Source organism: Herpailurus yagouaroundi, unplaced genomic scaffold (genome assembly GCF_014898765.1).
Source record: "Herpailurus yagouaroundi ecotype Mexico unplaced genomic scaffold, PumYag 213, whole genome shotgun sequence".
Lineage (NCBI taxonomy): Eukaryota > Metazoa > Chordata > Mammalia > Carnivora > Felidae > Herpailurus > Herpailurus yagouaroundi.
Window position 1 is genome coordinate 1310230 of NW_024412444.1, and position 26439 is coordinate 1336668.

A 26439-nucleotide genomic window follows, 5' to 3' on the forward strand; every position below is an offset into this window, starting at 1 on the left:
GGTGGGGGGAGGAGTGGGGGGGGGGGACAGGCGCAGGTGGAGGGGGGAGTAAACCAACGCAAAGGCTGAAATTAAACAGAATGTGGAAAGAAATCTTTTCAGACAACCAGGGAAGGGTAAGGACAATCGAGCTGGGGGACAGTAACGAGAAAGGCAAAGAAGGAGAAAAAAAAAAAATCCAGACTGAAGAGTGAGGCCATGGAAGGATGAGAAATGTACTTGAAACAGAAAGGCAAAGAAAGAAAAATACGTCCGGAAATCAAAATTCAACATGGGGGGAAAATCAGGCTACAGGCAACGTGTTCCTGAAAGTGTCAAGAAAGAGAGAGAGAAAGAGAAAGAAAAAAAAAAAAAAAAAAAAAGCCCCCGAACAAACTGGAAGAACAGAAAGTGAAGGGAGAAAGGAAAGGAGACAAATTAAACCAGACAAGAAATAGTAAGTTATTTTTAAATTTCTTTCTCATTGACAAACTACTTCCAAAGTTAATTTTGGCACATACATCCCCCCAAAATTCTGAGCTGCATAGACACCGACATTAGAGTATCTACACTTAGATAGACTATCCCAGGAATATATACACATTATTTTATTGGTAGCAAAGATCATGTTTTGCCTCTAAAAAATCCTCAAGTCTTGCAAGTTATCCCCCCTTGTGCAGAATATTTTGCTCTTTTACCCCAAAAAACCATGACTTCTACTTTTTAAGGCGTGAGGAAGAGGGAAGGGAGATCTCAGCGAAGACCCTTTTTTGTTTTGCTTTGTTTTTTTCCTGAGAAATTAATAGAAATACCTCTAAGACATTTTAGGATCCCCCCCAAGCATCCAGCCAACAATATGTCTTGGAATTCAGAGGCAAGCTGCCCGCATCATAGCACTTTCTGTCACTTACATTCCACCATCTGTTAAGGTGACAGCAGCGAGACTGGAGGCTGCATTGGAGCCAGCTTCCGACTTACCTGGTCTGTGCAGGTGGTGCTGCTGGAAGGTGTGCTGAAGGGTTCCATGGCACAGGAGCACTGCACAAGCACTTATCCACAAATACAGGACCCAGGACATTGCAGAGACCATTGCCATCCTCTAAAGACAACATGAGACAGCAAGGATTACCTCCAGCTTCAAGCCCCCAGCTCAGTCAGTCCCAATGATGAAAGAAGGAAGGGGGGGGGTCTCAGACGTCATGTCCCCTTTGCTACTTTGCTGGCTGGAATTAATAACCCAGCAGAGGTCATGCCATGAAGTGGGACTGAGGGAAAGCTCTCTCCAAGAGATCGTGAATTCTTTTTGAAATTCTGCAAAACCCAACTCCAAGGCTTGCCAAAACACAGAAATAAATTCAAGTTTTTGCCTTTGGGTTAGGCAGTTTGCAACATAGTATCCTGACTATACATCCTGTTTTGCGCAATGATCTTTAAACTATAGTTATTCCAGGCAGTGAAAAGCTGCAGACTCCTGTTCCTTCTAACTTCATTGTAAGTCTGACATAAGCCTGAAAGGAAAGAGTGGATTCTTTTTTTTTTTTAATTCTACAGTCATGAATTTTTAATCATTCTGCTGTCTTCTAAACTAAGTAATCATTTCTCAGAGGCATGTTGTAATCTCCTGATAGAACCGGTCTTTCTGGCTGGACTTAGAATCAGAAGGAATTGTCTTCAGCCAAAATGAGTTTCAGATGCAACATCTATGCTTCTATCCTAGAGCGAGCCATAATTTACAATATTGCTTTGCCTTCTAAGATCCCATTGTGGCATGTGTTGTATAGTGTTGATGAATATGCATATACAGGTGGTGTATGTATTTATGGATGAACATGTACCTTTTCTCAGGCGCTGAAACTTTGACAGTCTTATCTGCACCTATAAGGATCTTAGGAGCTACAGAGACTGAACTGTGCTACATATTGTCCAATTTCTCAAACAACACCTTATGCTGCATTTCATATTGCCAAATTAATCAAACTTGAAGCACCGTCCTTACTCAGCCAGTGATATGGAAGCATTTTCTCTACAAGAATCCAGTTAAGTGTATGCTTTTCTCTTAGAGCTCCGGAACCCAGATTGTTCCTTTTTAACATTTTCTACTGTCAAATTACACACTACAAGTATTTCAACTATACATTTAAAATCTGCTAGTGACCTCCCAGTGTGGTTTCTTTATTCACGGAAATTGGCACTCTTTCAAAAACTGTGATGTTCAGAAAGCAGAGAGATATAGATATATAGATACACACACACACACACACACACACATATATGTATATATAGACATAATAGAAGATAATTTATGGGCTTTAGGAGAGAGATGCAGTCTTTAAGAAGGGTTTAGGACTATAATAGACAAATGGTGACAACCATAATTAAGTGCAAAGTAGGAAAACATTATTTGCAACAGCATGGTGCCTTTCATGCCTCACTGTGATTCAGATGGACCATTGACTTTATAATTACTTTCACTGCCCACTGTTTACTTTTGTAGACAACAGATTTAGCTTCATTGTCTTCAGAACTATCAATATAACATAGATGCATTCTCTTCAGCAGAGATAAATAGCAACACCCCTTTTGTGAACCTTGAAATGAATGCGTTTGGGGGCCTTTTTCAAATACCCTGCAAATTGTAGAAAGACAAAATAGAGGTGACTGTGGCATGCATTGACTACTTGTGAATTTCAGTTAAAATGCACTAGGAATTCATCTCAACTTTCAAAAAGCCTACCACAATCAAAACTTAACAGTTTTTCAATGACTGTGCTTTCTCTTGCTCATTTATTCACCCACATATATTTTAGCACTTAAAAAGATTACTGTGACTTCACATTTGCAGTATTTTCCTTCTTTTTCCTTTTTTAATTTAACTTTCTTTCATTCTTAGCATCACTTCCAAGGCTCGTGCATTATCACTCTCATGGCTTACTCTCACCAAGAGCTTGTCTCCATGTTAATAAGTGTCTTCCACCAAAATAATGCATCCAGCCTTACATAGTTCTCTAGATATGACTGAACAGGTTACAAATCTGTTTTCTGAATCTTAAATCCTTAAAGAGGCTTCTTACCTGAAAAATCCAGCCAAGAGCAGAGTACTCTATTAGTGTTCATTGGAAAGCTCTAACACTTTCTAAAATCCATCTGTGCACAATTGGAGATTTTTTTTTTTTAAAAAGAGCTTCCCAATAATCTTCTTTATCAGGATTAAAAAATATGTTTTTTCTTCCAATGCTATTTCCACAGTAAAGAAGACATCGGGTGCATTCAGACTGTATTGTCAGAAAAGGAGCCAAGGTTTGAGGGGTGGAAACCTTGTCATTTTCACCTTTAAATCATCTCCTGGCGTCACCTCTGCCTGATGAGACCTTTGAAGGGATGGTGGAATAATGTGCAGTTTCCTGATGAGAGTCAGTTTACAGTTAATGACGGACCATCCCCGGTCCTGTGCATTCAGGGCAGAGTAAGGCAGCAAAATGCAGGAGCAGGGCTGCTATACGGTGCTGTAAGTAGCAGTAGTCTGGTAGTCTGTTTCGATACATCCCTCCTCTGTAAAGTATCACATGTCTTAAAGTGACATTACCCTCTATTACAGCTACAGTGAATTGTAATGCCTGCCCACTAACTCTTCAACAACTCAAGCAGCACTTTAACACTGTATTGCCTGGTATGTTATGTAGAGCTATTACTGATGCCTTTCATTTGCCAAAAGAGTGAAGAGGGAAGGAGAAACAAAAGAAAAAGCATTCTGCTAATATTGATAGTGTTAATGGGGGTTAGACTTGTAACAATAAATGCGAAAGTGAACTGCGAGCCATTTCTTACCTCTTCACGTTCTTTGAACCAGTACGTTAACCAAAAATATTGTTAGGCTTATACAAATGTAAGTCTGCCGATGGTTTTGGCAGCTAAATCTGGGAATATGGTATACTTGGAATACAATATATGCATAAGCCCGATAGAAACCTTCTGAGGTTTTTGAACATGTTTAATAAATAGAAACATGTCATTTTCAGCACCAAAGCCTGGGTTATGACAAATAAGTATGCTCAAGGCATTTTTTACAAAATTTCCCTCTCGCTCTAATAACATGCTGGTGTGGGGAGAGAAAACACTCAGAAATTGGATATTTTGTTTCTAGTACTATGCTTTGGACACTCTCTTCTTTGGAAACATAGTGTGATTGTACCTGAACATCAACACGCACGCAAGTTGACCTAGTTTTCACTTACAGACTGCATGAGCACTGATTCTCAGAAATACTCATTCAGTTATTTCATGAATTGCTTATAAAGCACCTACTATGTGTTAGACACTTGGACAAGGCAGAGAACAAAACCAATGTGGTCGCCACTGTTACAGGTCATACTGATGAGGGAGCATGGGACAAGCTGAGGGCAAAAACAGGCTGGCACGCCCGCCTCCCAGGTGGAACAATGTGTGATATTCCTCAGACCCTCCTGGCTACCCAAGAACAGAGGAAGGGGGTTTAAGTGCTTGCCATGGTAATGTGGGAAACTACTGCAAATGAAAAACTGAATTCCTTTACTGCCTATAGCCCATTGACAAGTCCTTGACACCAGGAGAGTGACCTCCCTCTAGGAGCTCAGCTGCCTTGATGAGGACACTTTGCTTGGGGCAAAAGGGAATCTTAGCTTAACATTATCCCAACCTCCAGGATCCTGTAAGTCTGCTTCCTTTGTCTCAACTACCCCGAGATATGTGATGTCAATCATACTCCAAGCTTATGGCCCCCCGAAATAGGGTCTCATGACTGAGGTTGTATTCAACAGTAATAAATGGCGTTTCCCTAGCAACAGCTAGCCCAAGGTCCTTGAAACCTTGCTTCCAAAATACCTTAGAGACTTAACTCTATCCCTAACTCCCAACCTGAGGGTATATAATCATTTACCCGCCACAACCCCAGAGCAGCTCTTTCTGCCCACGGGTCCTGTCCCTGTGCTTTAATAAAATCACCTTTTTGTACCAAAGACGTCTTCAAGAATTCTGTCTTGGCTGTCGGCCCAGGCCACCCACCATCACCCCAAAATTTCATCAGTACTGTTTAGTCTTTCATCTTTTTTTGAAAATCAAAGTGGTTCCCATAATTTTCCTTGTTCACAAACCTTTGGAAATACTGCAGAATACTCTTGCCTTGTGCAGGTGTCATAAAGAAGGGCCAATGCTGCCACCATGCTATTTTGGAAGCCATCCCCTTTTTTCATCTTACAGAGTGAAAGAGGGAGAGGCCCTGCAGACACGGAGCTCTTCCCCACTGGTCTTTCCCATTGCACATTACATATGTAACAACACCAAAGTTCTAGTTAGTAGTGTGTGTTTCATTTCAGCGGTTCATGATTGTGTGTTGGTGACACCTACAGAAATTTTACACCAATAGTGCAATCTCAAGAAAAAATAATAATGGCAGTGCAGCAGCTAATGTGCATTAAACTTTTGCTATGAGTAGCATTACTCTATATGATGTTGTTTATAAGGTATAAGTTAATCCTTTTTACTAACTCCATAGGATAAGTGTTATCATTCTTATCTCCATTTCAAAGATGAGTAACCCGAGGGAGAACAGGGAGATTTAAAAACTTGCTCAGGGTAATATAGCTAGTAAGCCTTAGAGCAGGTTTCAAACTCCAGTGATCTGGCTTAAGAACCCATCTCATAAAATATTTCATGGTTAAAACAACACCCCAAAATTAACCATCACATTTCCTTATTTCCTTACCTTTAAGATGGTCTCAAAAAAAGTATTATTCATTCATTCAAGAAGCATATATTGAGCACATTCCAGGCTTTTGAAATATAGATGTGTGTAAGGTAGTCTTTATGATTTTTTTTTTGGTTTTGTTTTTGCTATGCTAATGTATTCAAATTAAAAGGAGGTTCACATTTACTAATAAAGGCTACCATTTTGAAAAAGTAACCATTATGTTCTTCCTTTCTAGGGATTAAATAAAAGCTAAACATAGTTATCTACAAATTAGTTCAATTTAATAAGCTTGAAAGACATAGTAATGGATTATGTTCAAGGCACTGAGATAAGCATTGTTAATTTTTCAAAAAAAGACTGGAAGAAAGACTTGCTCTTTCAAGCTTAAGTGACTTTCAATACATGTATATGATGGAACAAGAATATCAACGTAGTTCCAGTTTTTTCTCCCAAATACCTTGCAGTCCATTGTATTGCAGCCAATGACCATTTGTCCTAATACTATAGGCATCAACACATATTGGCATTTAAGGCAATTTAGTCCATTATCCCACCTTTTTTGTGATAGCAAAACTATTCTCACACCTTTCAAAGAAGTTGGGTCTTTCTACCGTCTGGCCATAGAAGGACTGTCTGAGTATCCGAACTCCTTTATGGTTGAGTGGGCCATAAAGTTCTGGCCAATGAAGTATCTGCAGAATTGATGGTGTCTTTTTGAGGCTGAAGCATTTATTTGTTGAAGCAGCATCTGCCTTTGCTTGATGAACAGGGACTAGCCACACTCTCAGCCTGGATTCTTGAGCGATCACAGAGCACAGGCCTTCCCCTTTTCCCACCAACCCAAAATGGATCTACACAGTGAAGAAGAAATGTTTTGTTCTTTAAGCAAGTGAGATTTGAGGGCTATTTGTTACTGCAGCATAACCTAGTCTACTCTGACTGATGAGGACTTTAACGTACATTATTCATGTATTAATTGAATTTTTATGGTCCATACACTGCCCTAAGCTCTGTGGAGACAGCAGTACACACATCAAACCAAGTTCCTGCCTTTTCAGAGCTCCTTGCAATAGAAATCCATTGGAGACTTTAAGTTTTTTTATCATTATTTTTAATCAGACCAGCGATAAACCCAAAGCACTGATTGTTGCTGCTGGAATCCCTTAGGATTCTTAGAAACCAGGAGTTATAGACTGATTGCTCATGTGGCCCATGGCTGTGTCCTACTCAGCCATTTTCTTATGCAGGCACAGTATTTACAAACGGCCAAGGACTACAGCAGCATTTTTTTTAGCCCATCCAGTTTTATTAATTCAAGATACCTATGTAGCTGGGTGTTCAAACCATGATTCAGGCCAAACTCCTAAAGATCTACATTTCAAACATAGTATCTATGTATATACACATTTGTTTATGTAAAGAAGAGAAAAGTCTATTCATTAGCCTATTTATCTGCCCCATGGAGAAATCCACTTTAATTCAGAGGAAAAGACTGACGCAAATAACTGGGGGTAAAAGCTAAAACACTCAGAATGGTTAAATAGCCAAAAATATTCAGTGAATTGCCCTGTATAATAAGAAGCAGTGGGCAGAGGGATGAGTGATAGAGGATATGACAAGGAGAAAACCAGGAGGGAGAAAAAAAAAATGGTGGGAGGTAGAGAGGCAGAGACAGAAATATATTAGAGGCTCAGGAAGAGGCCTTAGAACAGAAATGTCCAAAGGGGATTTCTTGGTGGAAAACTATATCCTATGGAGTGTGACTCTTCCCTGTTTCACCAAATGATTATAAAAGTCTTAAAAAAAAAAACTCACCTATACTTTGTGTTAGTTATTAAGTTTCTTGGGAAACCCATTGAAGGGGCTACTTCCTGTATCCTGACATAAAGTACCATGAAAGAATCCCTCACTCCCCTGATTACCACACTTCTTACTTCTTAGCATTAGAAATAAAAGCCATCATACTTCAGTTTAAGAACAGTCCACCTAATAATTTGGCTAATTTTAATTCACAAATGTGCAGGAAAAAAATTTGAGACAGGCATATTTCTAAATTGAAAAACAACTAAAGGAATTTAAATAAATTACATCTGGACTAAGAAACATGCCAAGTTTCAATCCAATGCAAATTAAAGTGGCTTAGATGTATACCATTTAAATCGCATTTCTTGAAATAACACATTTTGGTTGTGATTTCCCAACCCTGATGTTTTTTCTTATTTCATTTCAATTGGTTAATGAAAATGGAGGCATGGATAAAAGGACAATTGTCATGGTACTTTCTATCTCAACTATATGCCTTCTGTAGCACCGAAGTCCAATTTCTTTTTTTCTATAGTCACTGGGGCTCCCTATCAATTGGCTGAAAATGTCTATTTTAAATCATGATCATGAGAAGGCTATATACTATTTCCCTTGGCTAAGTAATAATGTTATCTTTCTTCCATTTGTGTATATAAATCATTTTATTATTTTACTTTTTTTTCTAGAACTCACCTGAAATTTTCCAGTCTACCAAACAGTCCTATGTGCCCTATACCAGATACACAGCAGTTATCCCTAGTTGTCAGTCTTACCTTTGGGACCTAAACAGCATGTATATACTTGCCTTATTTCTCTTATCACCTGCCATGATTCAAAATATATTTAAGCTAAGAAGAAGGAAAGGATGATGAAGAGAAAGTAAATGACGTACAATAAGAGAATAGGAGTTATAATGATAACATATAATATTGATGATGATTGATGATATATAATACATGGCATATATAATAACAATATTATAATTAAGAATATAATCAAATATAATATAATAATGATGAGGGGCATCTGGGTGGCTCAGTTGGTTAAGCATCCAACTTCGGCTCAGGTCATGATCTCACAGTTTGTGCGTTCAAGCCCTGCGTCAGGCTCTGTGCCGACAGATCAGAGCCTGGAGCCTGCTTCAGATTCTGTGTCTCCCTCTCTCTCTCTGCCCCTCCCCCCCACTCGTGCTCTGTCTCCCTCTGTCTCTCAAAAATAAACATTAAAAAATTTGTATAATAATGATGACAGTGCTATTCTATTAATATCTATTTGGGGGTGCTGGGGGCGGGGGGGGGGGGGACTCTTTCTATATACCAAACCCTGGCTGAGCCTTTACATTCAGTGTCTCATTTAATACTTACAAAATTGCAAATAGATCTATATCTTATTGATCTCTATTATATGGGTAGAAAATCAAATTTCAGAGAAGTTAAGTATTTGAACTAATATCACACCTCTAATAAGATTGAAGAACTAAGATTCAGACTTATCTTTAGTTCCCAGAACCTAAGCTCCAATCAACCAAATACAGATAAGCAGTATTAGTAAGAAACAATACATTTTGCATAATAAAGATAAAAGACCAAGTAAACAAAGATGAGCCTGATGTAAAGTTTGAACATGAAATGTAAACTGTCAAGTGATACACAAAAAGCATTATTTTGACTCTTAAATTTCCAACTAGCAAAGAAGAGAAAATTATTTCTTAAAAATCCGTAGCATCCACAAGGTAAAAAACAAGACAAAAGCAAACAAGGAAACAAATAAAAAGCCAAATTCTGCTCAAGAGAGAATAAGCATCATTAATAGTAACAAAGAATGAACAGAACCTAAATCATTTCCTATAAAACTAGTGATACTTAGGTCTATATTTGAACCTGGATACATAAGGCAGAATTTTCAGGAACTGTAAGAAAAGGGAACTGGGAGACAAAATTTTTCTTAGGCTGGAAGGAAAGATAACCTTCATGTAGGAATCTCATTTTTCACCTCTAGCAGCCTATCTCTACAATTACTTTATCAATTATAATTCCTCATTGCTTATCTTGTCTGTCTTCCAGGCAGAAGAAAAAGAAAGAACAAGGTCATTTCTTTTGTTCTTCTAGTTCTCATCTCTTTATTTTTCTTTTAGAACAGAGAGAAAGTTGAAACAACAGCTTCACTTTCTTCTCTATGATCAAAGTAATAAATAAACTAGTGAGTTAGAGACCAAGTGGCCTCTTTATTACAAGAATATGAACATATAAGCACATAAAGGTCATGAAAATGACTGCTTTGATGATAATTATAAAAACAGTAATGATTTCTTTCGTTCATAAAACTCACACATCCATAGTTGTATTCATCATCACTGTTGCCTAATCCCAATGAATGGTTCAAGCCAAAAATGAAGACTGTCTTTCCCATCTCCCTCTCTATGAACTTCCACATTGTGTCATTTCCTATTACTTTGACTTTCTGTCTATGCCTTAAATCTATCCATTCTCGCCCTCTCCATTCCAACCCTTGTTTAGGCAACCATCATCTTTCATCAACTATGATAATACTTTCCTAATATATGTGCTCCTCCCACCTATCAGTCCCCACTCTGCAGTAAGAGGCAATGTGTTTGAGATGCATGTTGATCATTCCACTCTTGTATTTAAAAACCTTTTGGTAGTTTTCCATTGAGCCTAAAATAAAGCCCATATTCATGACCATGGTTGAGAAGGCTCTGTATCCCTACCCCGGTCTACATCTCCGGCCTCATCTTACAACAGTCTCACTCTTGACTCGTGCTACAGTTTTCTCTTGGGTCCCTGAATGGGACAGGGAAACTTCCTCCTGGTAGCCTTTTGCTCCAAAAGAGATCAAGTCCCTCTGCTACATGCTCCTGCAGCCCTCAGGGTATCATCTCTGTAGTCTTAACCACCATTGTAAATAACTGTTTTTGGTATTACTTGCTTGTTATCTGCTTTATCTCTTTCCTAGAGTCACCATGAGAGCAAGGAAAACCAGTATCTTATTTACCACTGTATCTTATTTATCACTGTATCTGTATCTTCAAAATTGAGCATGTATGTAGTACCTGGCCTATAGTATACATTCAACTGTTTGCATAAACAAATGAATAATAATAAATCAATCAAAAGTAAAATATGAGTTCACTATCATGACAGCATACACAACAAACTTTTTCTCTAAATAAGTAGATGGTGTGCCTTCCCCAATACCTTTTGCTAGTTCTCTTGGTAGCCAATAGTATGCTTTTACAAAGTGACACATATTCAGGATGACTGCCTTGATTTGTGTTAGTCAACGGCTATGACACTTAGTCAAGGAAATTGGCCCATACGTTGTTTAAACCCATACTTACCTGCCACTAAATCTGTGTTGGATTTTTTTTTTCTTTTCCTTTTTTTGCCAGAAGAAAAGAAATGAAACTGCCCTGAATTTTCAGTCCTCGTTCTCAGTATTTGATATCTGAGTATGATCTCATGATAGAGCGCACAGCTGACCCCTGAAGAATAAAGAAAAGTCTACAAATGTTAAAAATCAAAAGAAAGCACTTAGAATTTCATTATATTGAAACCAGAAGAGATCCCTCCACCCTCCAAAACCTCCTAGTCCAACCTCTCTGCTCTAAAGGAAATAAAAAGATGTAACAAAGGGAAGAAGCTTACTTACCAAAGGGAATATAGTGAGTTTAGTGGCCTGGGTGATGTTAGAACACAAGTTTTCTAATCATCTACTGTCTCTCTTTCTGTCTTAGTAGGCACTAGACAGTAGCACTTTCTGTAATGCTGGAATTGTTCTATGTCTGTGCCGGCCAAGATGGTAGCCACTATCCACATGTGGCTATTAAGGACTTGAGATGTGGCCAGTACAACCGAGGCAATGCATTTTTAATTTAATTTTAATTAATTTCAATTTAAGTAGACACATATGGTTAGTGGATACTGTATTGGATAACACAGTTCTGGAATATGCCAGCTAGGTCAAGGAAAATAAAACCAGTAACATCAAATAATTTTCTATTAAACTGGAAGATCTTGAATTACCTGACAGTAACCTTTCAGGACAGGGATAACAAAGAAAGAAGGAAATACGATACGCTTGGTTTCAGTTAATGGAAAACAACAACAACAATTCAAGCTACGATGCATAATGAAGATGAATGATTTCTATAATTTTTTTGTTAACGTTTATTTTTGAGAGAGACAGAGACTGAGTGGGGGAGAGGCAGAGAAAAAGAGGGAGACACAGAATCCAAAGCAGGCTCCAAGCTGTCAATAGGGAGACTGACGCGGTGCTCGAATTCATGAACCATGAGATCCTGAGTGGAAGTTGGACACTTAATCCACTGAGCCACCCAGGCGTCCCAAAAATGAATGATTTCTTAAAGGTTGAGAGTTCACAGGTGGGGCTCACCTCCTAAACTCCGTGGCTTTGATTCAGTAATTCCACCAAGACTTCAAGGACCTAACTCATTTTCAACTCTCTCTCTGTCTTTCCAGTAGCGCATCCTACGGCAGGCTCTCCACAATGGATCAAGCATAGCTGCCCACAGCTGTCTCAGTTATGAGCTTCTTCATCCACATAATGGCAACAGAAAGAACTGTTTTGATTTCTGTCAGATGAGCAAGGAAGATTCTTTTTCAGCTTCCACTAGCAAACCACTTCTCGTATGGCTTTAATTTAACTCGGGTCACTTACTGCTCCTGGTAATCAATGACTTGAGCCAGGTACCTGGCTTGGCCGAGGGAAAAAAGATCATATTGCTAGGCTTAGAGCCACACCACACTCTCCAGGCCCAAATCAAGAAAGAAATCAGTTTCTGCCAGAAGAGATGCATGGAGTGAGGTGACTGTGGTACTTAAGGGAAAATTAGGACAATAGTGATAAAGAGGAAATGGATATTGAAGAGAGACCATTGTGTTGACTAAAGCTAATAATGGTTTCATATGTATTTTTAGAACTGACGGACTTTGATTTTTTTTCCCCTACGTATAAAGTGTTAAACAACAAAAAATTTGAAGATCTAATTGGTTTTATTAAGTGATTCGGAGGGGAGCTCCAAGGAGATGTCCAAAATGGAAGATTTTGTAAGAAAGAAAGTGGGGCAAAGAAGTTGTTTACAAAAGAAAAGGAAAGAGTGTTTCTGGCAAGGTCGTGTTCTCTTTGGGGAAGTGCAGGGGGTCTTATTAGGTAAATTACCTCATTTTCCTTGGGGGTGGGGATGGAGAAGTGTCCTTTGACAGACTGCCTCTTTGGTGCTGACCAGAAAATTCTGGACTCAGTTAAGACCACATTTCTGGGAAAGGTTAAAACTGATATTAGGTGAGGTATTAAGCCCTGGTTTGGTGACTTGGCCAAGCATAAGTGATTTTTTTTTTTAATGAAAGTAATATATTCATATTTTAAAAGGTAGAAAACTAAAGGTCTAAATAGTAAACTTTTGGGGCTACTGGGTGGGTCAGGTGGTTAAGCATCCAACTTTGGCTCAGGTGATGATCTCGTGGTTCGTGGGTTCGAGCCCCGCATCAGGCTCTGTGCTGACAGCTCAGAGACTGGAGCCTGCTTGGGATTCTGCATGTCCCCTCTCTCTCAGCCTCTCCCCCACTCGCACTCTGTATCTCTCTCTCAAAAATAAATAAACATTAAAAAAATTAAAATAAATAAAGTAAAATAAAAATAGATACATAAATATTTCTATTTGCCACTTTTGTGGCACCTGAAATGCTCAGGTCATGATCTCGCAGTTGTGGGTTCGAGCCCCTTGTTGGACTCTGGGCTGACAGCTCAGAGCCTGGAGCCTGCTTTGGATATTGTGTCTCCCTCGCTCTCTGCCCCTCCCCCTCTCACACTCTGTCTCTGTCGCTCAAAAATAAATAAACGTTAAAAAATAAAAAATAAATAAATTGAAAACTTTTAAAGTCAACTATAATTTATCACATGTAAGTTACCAGTACTTACATTTAAGTGTACATAAACTTTTCCAAACATCCTTATTTGGTTTTGTTGCTTTTCTAACAATTGTACTTTAATATACAATGTGTTTTATGATTTGCTTTTTTTCTCTGAAAAGTATCACATTTTCCAATGCCACTAACTTATTCCTCTAAAGATGACCTTAGTCTACATAACCAACCTAAAGTACTTTTCTTTCCCTAAATATTTGTTGCTTGTAAACTGTAGTTGATCTCACTCCCGTGCCAGTAAATCTCCTGCTATGCAAGACCCAAGAATTAACAACAGGAATGTTTTTCTTTTTCCATAGGATCTTACATGATACCAATGGTTAAACTACAAGAGACAATCATAAATCACCTTTGGCTGGTGTGGGCTTAAACTCCATTAAGTTTTCTTGACACCTTAAGTTTGTCTCTAACTTCTCTTCAAGTAAATTTCCTTTCTGGTCTTTGTCTTATTATCAATATGGCTGATTATCTCTTACTTCTGGTTTGAATTTTAATAATATGGGGGAAGATAATTTCCAGAAATAGAAACAATACAGAAAAATAGAAGTGTATGTGTTCATATATAATATAATATAATATAATATAATATAATATAATATAATATGTATAATCCATAATTCTTTGGGCCTCCTTCCTTTCCCTTCTTTATTTTTTGACTTTGTCAGTAACACACTATAATAGAAAAGCTAAGAGAATGAACTCTGGATTTCAGCTACACCACAAACTCACCATTAGATCCTATGCAAATACCTTCCCCCAGTTGCCTGACTGATACCTAATTCAAAAGATTGTTAGGTTGTGCACCAGAGTGCCTGAAATTCCAAGTCTCCATAAACTCTTAAAATTAAATTTGATTTATATGTGTCACTAAGATTTAGCTCTAAATTTTTAGATACTTTGTTACATCTCCGTGCTTCTGTACATTCAACGCTTTCTGTTTGAAACATCCTGTTCGTCTTTCCCTTTCTTTTTTTTTTTATTTTTAAATGTTTATTTATTTTTGAGAGAGAGAGAGACAGAGCATGAGAGGGGGAGAGGCAGAGAGAGAGGGAGATACAGAATCCGAAGCAGGCTCCAGGCTCTGAGCGGTCAGCACAGAGCCCGATGTGGGGCTCGAACTCACAGACCGCGAGATCATGACCTGAGCTGAAGTCAGAAGCCCAACCGACTGAGCTACCCACGCGCCCCTCCTCTTTCCATTCCTATGTACCTTTCTTCTTCCCCTTCCACCTCCTAAATCAACCCACTTGTGTAGATTTGGTTTTGGTACTACATTCTCCATGGAGTATTTCTTGGCTTCCCGAGTCTAGACTGGACACTCCTCCTCTGCAACCCTACACGATTCAGGGCCTGCTGCATTCGCCCCAGCATCTCTGCTCCATGCCATATTTACTTATTCACTTGTCTGTCCACTAGACTATCTTTCATCTCTATATCTTCAGGTAAACATAGTGCGTTTCTGTTCTTCAAACCTCTTATGCCTTTCTTGGCTCCCAGCTTCTGCACATCCTGTACCCTCTTTCTGGAACATTCTTACATCCTATTCTTTGGCTCTTTTTGAATCCCTCTGGTCTCAGAGATACCTTCCCTGTCCTTATCATTTCTTGTTTGAAAATACACCCTCGTTTTCCAATGTACAGAATATATGTCAGATTTTGTTTTCAAGCCATAGACTGCAGGCCCAGCGTAAGCCATTTATACCCGTATTTCCAACCTGAATATCATCCCAGTCCTCCCTACCCACTCCCACCCTCGCCATACTCCAGTCACTGTGGTCTTCCCTCAGTAATACATTCAGGCATTCATTCACTCAGCAAGTATTCATTCAACGACCAAGGGACAGGGACTAGAACTCCAGAACGGGTGACCAAGATAATCATTGTGCCGTCTCACACACTCCAAATACTTTCCAGATTCAGGGCCTCGGTACATGCTATACATTTCTGTTTTGTTTACCCCTGTTCACTCACCGTCTGGCAATGTACCTGGCACATAGTAGGTGCTCAGTAAACAGTTCTAGAATAGATGAGTAAATGAAAGGGTGAGTGAATGAATAAACATAACCGTTTCTCATTTATTCATGTTTTAGGGGTTTTACGAATTCGCAGCAAAATTCTGAGCAAGCGGTTGGCAGTGGGATGCACAGGGAGGAGGCAGGGAAGAATTTCAGATGATGTGTCTGTATGTGTATGGGTGTTTGTGTGGGAATCTGAGTCTGAGAATGCCTACATGCGCATCACCAACCACATCCTGGTGCCAGGAAGAAAGGCTTTTTGCATCACTTCTTGTTTTCTCTCATCCACCCTTTTGTCCCTTTCTCCTCACACACCATATTGACAGTAGGCCTTCCCCACTCTTGGTTTCCACCCTCACATTCAGGTTTTTTCATCCTGTAATGGGGACCATGTGGTATCTCTGGGAGTCCCAGCTTAGAGAGGGGAATCTAGTAGTTACTAGTTTAGAGTAGAGGTGGAAAAGAGAATTATAAAAAGGAGTTCAAGGGAAGCTTGGATGTGACTGAAGGGGGTAGAAAGCATGTGTGCGTGGCCCCACTTAGATGCCCTAAACCAGAGGTCCCCAATCTTGACTATGGATTACAATAACCTGGGGGAGTTTTGAAAACTCTAAACGTCCAGACCTCCACCCCAAATCAATCATGCCAAGATTTCTAGATCTGGGATCCAGGCGACAGTATCTTTCAAAGCTCCCTAAAACACTGTACTAAAACACTGTACTAAAACAAAAACTTACTGCAGTAGGCCTCTGGTCACTATAGCAACTCCAGAAATACCCACGATTTCTGTTAATTAGTTGCCAACTGAGAAGTACCTTCTCTGTGTTTATCTGCTTTAAGGTTAGCCCAATGCCTGCATCTTCATGGAAAGCTTATTAAGTGCTTAATATGATAATAGTTACCATATAAACTTCTACTTTGTTAATTTGAGGTTTTTTTTTTCTTAGCTCTTATTTAACTGTGAGGATTATGCAAACCTTAGATTTTCTAAGTGCTAAATGGTTAGTAAACTTCATGGTTTCCCGCTTACCTACATTCTCCCTTCTTGATTTTTAATCGGTTAGTAGCCACAACCCCTTTGCTTGGGCTAAATGCTGGTTGTAGGAGTCTCTCCTATGGCTCAGGGCAGTCGGATTCCCCGGTCACGGTCAGAGATGAGCAAAGAAGTCAACGGGTGCCAATGATACGCAAAGACAGGTTTATCAAAACAGTTCTTCATTCATCTAAGATTCAGGAAATGATTTTCTCTTTTTGTCCAGACCTGAACAATGAAGCAGGTCATTGACTCGAAGTCATTAACAGGCATGTGGACATTCTAAAGAGGTTGCCACCCTTAACACGAGGCTGCTACCATGGAAAGCCAAGTGCCTAATGGTAAAAATATTCTTCGCTGAATCAAACCATCCAAGTCCACACAACACATACTAGACTTTCCCTGGGATAGTTTGAGGCAGTTTGAGTAGGGCTTTCTGTTACGTGCAACCAAAAGAATCAATCCTAATTAACAGAGCATTAATAGACAGCTTACAACAATGGAAACATAAAACTAAAAATGCCCCAGAGATTTTTAAATCCAAACTCATATTTTAAAAATAAGAAGATTAAGACCCAAACCACTGATCTGACTTGTGCAAAGTGACGCAAAGGACCTCACTTTCTGTTTACCTAGATTTAGGTCTTAATCACAAGTGTCCTCATTGCCAATCCATTGTTCATTCTACTGACGTAGAAAGTTATCTTCATTGTGAACACTCACTTTAATTTTCCAGTGTTGCTAAATTAGCTGTGATGACCCTAATTTTTAAAATCCCATTAAACTTCCTTGGAAGGAACTCTCTCTAGAAATAGATATTCTCAGCATTCTCTTTAAAGACACCCTCAAAGCCTGTAGATACCATCTGATTTTTAAATGTAGACGTCATGAAAGAATATGTAAAACGGTAGAAAATATGTATCACGCAACCCACCCCCAACCAAAAAAAAAAAAAAAATATTTAAAAGTTCTATCCAGTTAGGCTGCTTCAGTAAATTATGTTGCTGAATATATAAAATACTTGAATCTAAATTTAAAAATGTTCCCCCCCCTTGATTAACCAGATTGTCCCCTCCCCTATATATAGGAACACTGTGTGCCTGAGCCCACCTGCCATCTGTCACCACATTTTCCAAACTTCTCTTCCACCCCCTCCTCTTACACAATCTTATCACATAAAAATATTAGATTTCGGGGATTTGTATAATTTCATTAAATTTTCTGAGCCAAGTAAAAATAGAGGAGGTATTGGTGTACCAAACTGACTCAGTTTTTGAGTGCCCAACACGCGTCTGTAGTAGCCAGTAATGCCTTTTAGGTAGAATTTATGTGGCCAGGAATAAAAGGAATACGTTTTTTTTCCCCTAATTATGGCATCTCCTATTAGGAATTTGCAGATGTTCCCCATGTTGCAGAGAGGAATTTGGAGAGCTTCCAGAGAATCCTGACTCATATACCATCCTGTTGCTTTGTTTATTACTTTTTATAAAGTTTTGTGAGTTTTCATAGATTAGAAAAATACTTACAAGCCAATTGGGGATTATCCATGTTACTGCGTCCCCATCTGCTGCCCCCCCCCCCCGGGGGGGGGGGGGGGTGTTAGGGGTCCAAATGCAGGGGGGCTCTACTCACCCAAGTACTTAATGACAGACACTTAAGATCTTCCTTGGTTGCTCTCTTTCCTGCTTCTCACATACGATCCAACAGAAACCCTAACCAGTGCTTTTGTTTCCAGAGCACGCAGGAGGTCTTTGAGGAATAAGCCTGGGGACTGGGTATATAGTATCAAGTGTACCACACAGTAAGGGACTGTTAGGGATGGTCCTCTGAACTTGGTTCTTCCCTGCTTCTCTACGTCTGGAGGAGGAAAGAGGCTTGTAATGAGCGTCCTGTTGTGTCGACCGAGCACCACCCCTTCTCCCATCCCTAACCCTGGTTCTACTGAAAGGCTCATCAGTCACAGCGCCTCTACTATTCTCCAAACACAGGGGTAGTCATAGGACTCCAGGCCTGACCAATCAGGAATTCCCATGCCCTGCCAACAGAGACTGTTCTAAGCCCGGGCGTATTACCCAAGAAGAAAACTAGGGAGAAAGAGATTTATTTCCCATATGACAAAGACTGGTGGCTATTGGTGCCATTTCCGTCGACAGTGAGGAAAAAATCTGCCTGTGGCAGCAGGGAATATAGTCATACCCAGATGAGAAAGAGACAAATGAATGGAAAATGGAAAAGGAGAAAGAGGGAGGGGAGTAGGAATAGTCCAAATCAGGGGTCAGCCAACTAAGGTCTGTCTCTTGTTTTCGTAAATTAAGTTTTGTTGCCAAACACATACACCCATTTTTTAATGCATTGTCTATATCTGCTTTTAGAGTACTATGTTAGAGTTTAATTGGTGCAGATGCCATACCTGACTGAGAATGCCTGAACAAGGACACATAAAGTATCTTTGTCCTTTTCAAAGACCTTACAATTCACTGAATTGCCAAAAATACAAATACATATTTATAGCACAATACGATGATGGGGGGGGGGACCCAAAATACAGAATTAGAAAGAACACATAAATCAAACAAAATAACAGTGGAATAATGATGATAATAATGTTACTGATGATGGCAGTTACCATTCATTGATTGCATATTACATTGCTACTTCATGTGTATTGTCACTCATCCTCCAAACAACCTTGCAAAGTAAATGTATCAGTCAGGATAGGATAAGTTTTGCTGCAGTAACAAACAACCCCAATATCTCATGCCCCATTTCCAAAGCGGATCAGCAGAAGACCCTGCTTATTGCTGACAGCCAAACCCCAGATGGTAAAGGCTCCTTCTTCACACATTTCCATATTTGACTCATTGAAGTAGGGGACCATAGCAAATGACACAATGACTCTAAAAGCTTCCATTCATGAGTAAAACACATCACTGCTTCTCAGATTTTATTAGCCAAAACAAGACGTAGAGCTATGACTAGCACTGGTGGAATGTAATACAACCGTGAGCTCAGGAGGAGAAGATGTGGAAATATTTAAAGAATGGCGGGAGCGTTTACCCAGATAGGTGTTGTTAGTTCTCACCTTTCCAATGAAGAAACGCAGTAAGAGAAGTTAAAGGACTTCTTCAAAGTCAGAGCTAACAAGTAGTAGTGGTTGTATTGAACTGAGTCAGTTGGACTCTAAATTGCAAGCCCTTTTATGCCGTACCTTATCGTTATCTTCCCTCATCGGCTTCATCTGGTAAATAGTACAGTTTACCAATGACAGGAATAGTAGGTTGCATGACAGAGGACCGAGAAAGAGATATAGGCCTAATGAGCTTGGAAATAGTAAGCACTTTAACCTTTTTGTTAAGGAAATTTACAAGATTTAATCAATGTTTAAGCGAGATATGGAAGGTGATTTTTGACTAGAGAATTGGACTCAGTGTGGAATGACTACGGAGGGGGAAGGTCAGTAGAGAATCAGGATGAGGTAATATAATTTGAAAAGAACAGTGATCAAGAGAGAAAGAGAGAGAGAGAAATAGGGAGAGAGCGAGTGAATGAGAGAGAAGGAGTAGTTGTAAGGGAGATTTTAGACTGAAACTATTCCTGTTCTTGAGTGCCTTAAGTATAATTCTTTCCTAAAAGGTTCGGGTTCAAATATTTATGAGACAGAGTTACTATTCCTTTTAGAGGCTTGTCAAGTGTAAAAGAGGAGGAAAAATCTGTTTGTGAAGGGAGTTTACAGTATACTTAAAGTTTATTTTAAAAATAAATAGGACTTGATAGATAGGGCAATAAACAACAGGCCCCACCAGTAACCTGCCAGGAGCACTAACAGGAGGCATCTGTAGGCTGCCAAGAGCCAGAAATAAGAATGAACAGTTCTTACTGTCAGAGAGTCAGAGGAACATTCACAAACAAAGAGATTATTTGGGGTGCGTCCTTTCTAAGCCAAGTTGCTCTGTCATGCACACGCTCACAGTTTATGTGTAATACACCCACACAGGTAAAGTCACATCTGAGTCAGATGTTGCTGGCTCCCTTGGCTATGAATTCCAGGTTTTGTTTCCGATTGAGATTGTTACGTGGCACACAAAAATATGTAGAGACCTTTAGAAAAATGGAATATTGTAGGGATATTAAACTTTGTGTGACCTCAATCATTAGGAAATACATGTGATCTGAAAGGGGTCTATGTGTTTCCCTCTAATCTTTCTTTCTTTCATTATTTACATTTATTAAATGTATACAGTTGTGACTTATTATTTATGTGTGCCTACAATGCTGGGTAGGATTGCAGGGCCTGGGGATACAGATGTGAAGAAGAGAAATGGTCTTTATCTTCGTGGAATCTCCTATTTTAATGAAGGAGAAAAATGAGAAAACAAATACATGAGGTGATTAAAGACTGGGGTAAATGAAATAAAGCTATGAAAACAATGATACACTAGAAAACCTGAGGGTTGAAGAATGGGACTGACTTTAGACGGTGGTCAGGTAGTCCATTGTGGTGGGGACCTTTGAGCTAGGACCAGAAAGGTAAGAAGCAAACCATGCACTGACACGGTTTGATATATGTTTAGGCCTGTTTAAATTAATAAAGACTTCCTTTCTGGAGACAAAAAAAAAAAATAATAGATCTGGGTTATAAAGCTCATTGAATGAGGACTCAAGAGATCTTGATTTCTTCGCTGCTGCTTATAACAGCTGCATGCCCCTAAGCTAGCCATGTAAACTTTATGAGTCTGGATTTCTTCATCTGTGAAATGTGTGAGTTGGGTCGGAGAATCTGTAAGGTCTCTCTAGGCGTTAAAAGTTTATACTATTTCCTCTTCTGTTCTTATTGTATGTGCATGCGTATAAGCACATGTACATGCAAGCACACACACACGCGCACACACACACACGCACACACACACTGGATGCGTGTATGAAGTTTTATTTATCTGTCTATCTATTTATTTATTTATTTATGGCAGAGAGAGTGTGAGTGGAGGAGTGGCAGAGGGAGGGAGAGAGAGAGAGAGAGGGAGAGAGAGAATCTCGAGTAGGCTCCATGCTCAGTGCACAGCTGGATGCGGGTTCCATCCAATAACCCTGGGATCATGACTTGAGCCAAAATCAAGAGTTAGACGCTCAACTGACTGAACCACCCAGGCACACCAGGTCTCTTGTTTTTTGATTGCTGTAAGGAACAGACCCAGGGCAAAATAAAAATGCATACTTAATATGTTTTCGATATAAGTGACAAATACCTTGCCTTTTCAAACAACTCTACCTTTGCTGAAATACAATTAGTCTATTCCATAAGCGTCCCTAGGAACAACAGTGACTACTTCATGTTAGTAGATATACCCACACCCTTCTCCCAAACTACCTATTACTGGCCACAGCCTCTGATATTACAACAGTATGTGACTCTTCTTCTGTATTCTCCCCTTCCAGAGTACCCCAATCCATCCACATCTGATTAGATCAGGAAAATAAAACACCTGACTCAAATAAGCATCAACCATAGTTTGGCCACAGATCTGGAAATGAAGAGCAAAGGTGAGTCAGGCCAACAGATTGGCTTCCGAGGAATTTGGATTTGGGAATGTGAAACATGATATATAGGTTGGTGGCAAGGCCAAAAATTAAGGACACATAAAAGACTGCCAAAGCATAATGATGACAAAAAAAAAATTTTTTTAATTTTTTTTTCAACGTTTATTTATTTTTGGGACAGAGAGAGACAGAGCATGAACGGGGGAGGGGCAGAGAGAGAGGGAGACACAGCATCGGAAACAGGTTCCAGGCTCTGAGCCATCAGCCCAGAGCCCGACGCGGGGCTCGAACTCACGGACCGCGAGATCGTGACCTGGCTGAAGTCGGACGCTTAACCGACTGCGCCACCCAGGCGCCCCAGAAATTTGAATGAAGTCTATTAATTTTCTGACTGTTCTGACTACTGAGTCTCCCAGAGCTGTTTAGATCCAGACTCATTTTCCAGTTTCATTTTCCATGAGGCCCTGACATTACAGTATTTCCTATCCCTGAGATCTATGAAATTTCCATGTTCTGTCCACAGCCCCCATTTCTACTTGAGTTAGTTTAACTGGATTTCTTTCAGCCACGTCGCAGTCACAAAGTGTGACTCATTCAATAGATAAGCTGAACTCCGTGGCAGTGTTCATGGTGACCAGATTTAGAAACAGGAGCAATTTTTTTTTTTTTAATGGGGGGAAGACTTTGCTTTCAGGAAATAGAGGTCAGAGGGCCATGAGTTGCTTGCACACAGAGGTTTGAAAGGCACCTGTAGGCAAAAAAATGGATGCCACAAAACACACCATTTGGAGGTGCTCCAAAATTGCTCTGGAAAGCCTAAAAGAGAAGCCTAGAATGGGAATATGTGACCCACAGTTTTGCTAATGAGAAGCACTCAACTTTGTGGGAAATCAACAGCCCCCGGAGCTCTCAAGCACTTCGCTTCCCCTCCTCCCATCTTTCTCCCAGCACAATGCATGATATATAGTGAAAAATAATAATTCTTATTAGTGGAGGCATGAAATTCTCTCCTTCAGGAACCACACCGGAAGGCATTTTTCCCTAGTCATTCTTTAAAGAACACTCTGTTTTCCACCCCTGCTTAACTCTTCAGAATTTTTCTTAATTCTGTGGCTTATGCTCCTCAACTTAGGGACCACGGGGAGACAAATCAAGCTTGTTGTTTTTAAGAAGAGGGTGGTATGGAGTGATCGTCCAATAGTCACTTCCAACTGCCATCTGTGATAAGTCTGTAAAACATTTCGTTTGCATAATATATGGGAACGCTGTTAAAATACAGCACACTGTTAGAAGAAGGGGGAATATTCTAAGTCAAATTATGTCTCCTCATAAAACAGTCCCCCTGCTATTGGCAGCAAAGCAGAGTTCTTCAGTATTGCTTTAAATTAAAAAAAAAAAAAATCGGCTGCGCAAGGAATTACCAAATAGACACTGAACCTAGTTTAATCCAATTCTGTAGACATGTTGTGAAGTTATAATGAACACAAGGCTGAGCAAAGGTCATTTAGCAGAAATATGCCTGTTTAGAGTGAACATCTTCTCTGCTCTGGGGTAAGCAAGGACAGAACAGCAATCAGTTTACAAAAGCAGGCACTGTGGGCCATCCATAATGTAGACCTATATATTTGACCTAAAAAGGCCACTGCTCACGTTTCCAGAAAGGAAAAATGTATATCAAATGCTTTACCTGCAAGAAAAGATCTCTGTGTTTAGTCAGAAGTGGGCCAGCAAACTATCGGGACAGCATGCTGGAGAATCTAGTGAAGGAGTATGGAGGGTCCTTGGGCTTTTCATTCATTCCCTGTCTCCGTCTCTAGAATACTGACCTAATTGCTCTAAAAAAGGATACTTTGCTTGTCTAGGTACCGAATTTTCAAAGCAATGCTATTCTTCTTAGGTTCAAACCAGATTGTGGCTACCAATGTGGTTTTTCTAAAAGCCGCCAGGTTAGCAAAGCAAAGACCATGGTAGTTATTTAGTGACTGGTCAGGTCACCTCCACAGACTATCCAAATTTCAATGATCACTTAGAGGAAATTAGAAGGGAAAACAGGACAGGAGAGAATGGCAGAGGGTGGGTTACCTTCAGTGTTTTAATTAGCCCAATCTAATAAAGTAATGTGAATTACCATTGAACAGCTTAAACATCATTGTTGAAGAATTCCTATTGAAATGTAAGCCCTGGAAATAACCTTCAGAGGCATTTTTAATTGTCTGGTTCCAACTCTGTATAGGGTGTTCAACTCAAGGCTGGAAAAACGTAGAAGTGGTTTTGCCTTACAAACAGTGTGAATGACAGTCACTCCTATGTCCTATTCCTTTTAAGACAGATGGTGAGAGCACAGTTTACTGTTCAGTTTCAATTCACTGCTGCCTTTTATAAGCAACATGGTTAAGCAAGCTGCTAAAGAGAAAGGCTCCAAAGCCATTCTGCTTAATTTTAACAATACCAGGATGAATCCTCATGCTTTGATATTATGGTTCACTTCCCTGTAGTGTTTTATGAAATTTGCCTTAAATTTGTCATCCCAAACTCATGACGGATGGAATTCAGATGGTCTCCTAAAAATGAAATCTAGGAGAAGTTTATAATTTTCTGTGTCATTCCTGACACCATTGTCCATCTTTTGTTTTGCACGGGTGTTTCTCATTTTCAGGTCTCTGCCTCAATGTGCTTTTATGGCCCCATTTTATTTCCACATGCCACCAAAGAGAAGCAGAGATGCTCTCCAAACTTGAATAATCCCACACCTGGATTTGTGTTTTCCTTTATACTGAGTGCTTAAGGTGGACCAGTCACTGTACTAAATGCTTAAAGTCTTTATCTGTATTAATCTCACACAACTGTGAGATCCATTTGATAGATGAGAAAACAGAGACTCAGGTTAGGTAGCTTTTCCAAAGTTATATGGCTCATACACAGCAGAGCAGAAATGCAAACCTAGGTGTAAGGTTACAGCCTCACGTGTTAACATACTTCACTAATCAGCTCCTGCCCTTAAATCTATTGCTCAAAGGGAATGCTTCAGCAATGAGTTTAATAATAAGGCCTGAAAAAGAGCAGTGTTACCTTTGAAATTCCAATCCAGGCTTCCATTTTGGTGAATTCCCACCGGGCCACTAAACACCTGTGTTATTTTGTGCCTAGACCAGGTGGAGGGAAACTGATTTTCTTTGGGGTGGAGACAAAGAGTTCATGCAGGCTTTGCCCCATAAAAAAGGCTAATGTGTATAACTATACTCTCCCTTATGTTTAATCCCATACCACAGTGCAGTTTCCAGAAGTTCCGAGATCCAGTCTTATAGCCATGCTTGGAGCCCAGAGATTGGCGCTTAGATATTCAAGTATTTGTTGAAGGAATGAATGAGTGAATGAATGAACAGAGGCTTCATGACTTCAAGAGACCTCAGTGTAGGAGACTTTCACTCTATGTCTTGCTTTCACCAATTATACTACAGATACCTTTCCATTGCCTGGTTTGTGATTGCCAGTTTATTTATTAACCTAACAAATCTCCACCCCAAAGCTTCCCTTGGATCTCTCCCCCTTATTGAAAAATCTGTGTCCACCCACAAGCTTATCCTTAGTTTCAGAATGAATTTCCTCTCATGATAGTTTGATACTATTTTCTCCATACCTAGCCTCCAAGGGATAAAGGGGTGGGGGGAACCAGAGATTGCTTTTTTGTGCTTTAAATTAAAGATAAATCATCAGACTTCTTAAAAATGAAATGTTAATAGTCTATCATTTTCATTCATACAAAAAATATTTTTTGAGTTCCTACTGTGTGCCAGGTATAAGAGCTGTGGATAGTCTGAGGATGCAAACCAACCAGACAAGAATCTTTGACCTTGTAGAACTTAAATTGCAAAGGAGGGAGCCAGTAGTGAGCCAAACAGACAACTAAAACACAGGGTGTATTAGGAGGTGATAAGCAGCAAGAAAAGAAACAAAGAACAGCAGTGGGATAGGCAGTGATGAGGGCAGGGTGCAATTTTTAAAGGATAGGGTGCTTATGGGTTCCATTACAGCCCATCACAAAGGTACACTGAAGTCCTAACCTCCAGTATTTCAGAATGTGACATGATTTAGAAATAGTCTTTGCAGACGTCATTAGTTAAGATGAGGTCATGCTGGAGTAGGATGGGCTCCTAATACAATATGACTGGTGTCCTTCTAAGAAGATAGTGTGAAGACACACAGGGAGAGTGCCATGCAGTGAAGAGGCAGAGGTTTGAGTCACTCAGTTAAAAGATTTAAGACCACCACAAGAAGCTGGGAAGAGGCAAGAAAAGATTCTACCCAGAGTCTTCGAGGCAACATGGCCCTGCTGACACCTTGACTTGGGACTTCTAACCTCCAGAACTGTGGGAGAATAAATATGTGTTTT

General features: G+C 39.7%; 1 protein-coding gene and 1 long non-coding RNA gene across 5 annotated transcripts in view; one reads left to right on the forward strand and one right to left on the reverse strand.

Annotated features, from left to right (window-relative positions):
• The window catches only part of TAFA1 (TAFA chemokine like family member 1), a 508553-nt gene extending 504730 nt beyond the window's left edge, over nucleotides 1–3823 (reverse strand). The window contains exons 1-2 of one of the 3 annotated variants that reach the window (XM_040454490.1): nucleotides 3051–3823; nucleotides 958–1078 (exon numbers count right to left, since the gene is read on the reverse strand). In XM_040454490.1, the coding sequence (XP_040310424.1) occupies nucleotides 958–1075 (118 nt within the window). In that variant the 5' untranslated portion in view covers nucleotides 1076–1078; nucleotides 3051–3823. Of the gene's footprint in view, nucleotides 1–957; nucleotides 1079–1814; nucleotides 1880–3050 lie in introns of those variants that run through there. The other 2 variants (XM_040454488.1, XM_040454489.1) reach the window with 2 other exon arrangements.
• LOC121016742 (uncharacterized) lies at nucleotides 1–25516 on the forward strand. 2 transcript variants are annotated; one of them, XR_005784418.1, is made up of 5 exons: nucleotides 1–436; nucleotides 1825–2015; nucleotides 12004–12349; nucleotides 21948–22052; nucleotides 25319–25516. It is a non-coding gene; the product is annotated as an uncharacterized LOC121016742 (long non-coding RNA). The 2 variants fall into 2 exon arrangements; XR_005784417.1 differs by lacking the exons at nucleotides 1–436; nucleotides 1825–2015 and adding an exon at nucleotides 11792–11906.
• Nucleotides 25517–26439: the final 923 nt, after the last annotated feature.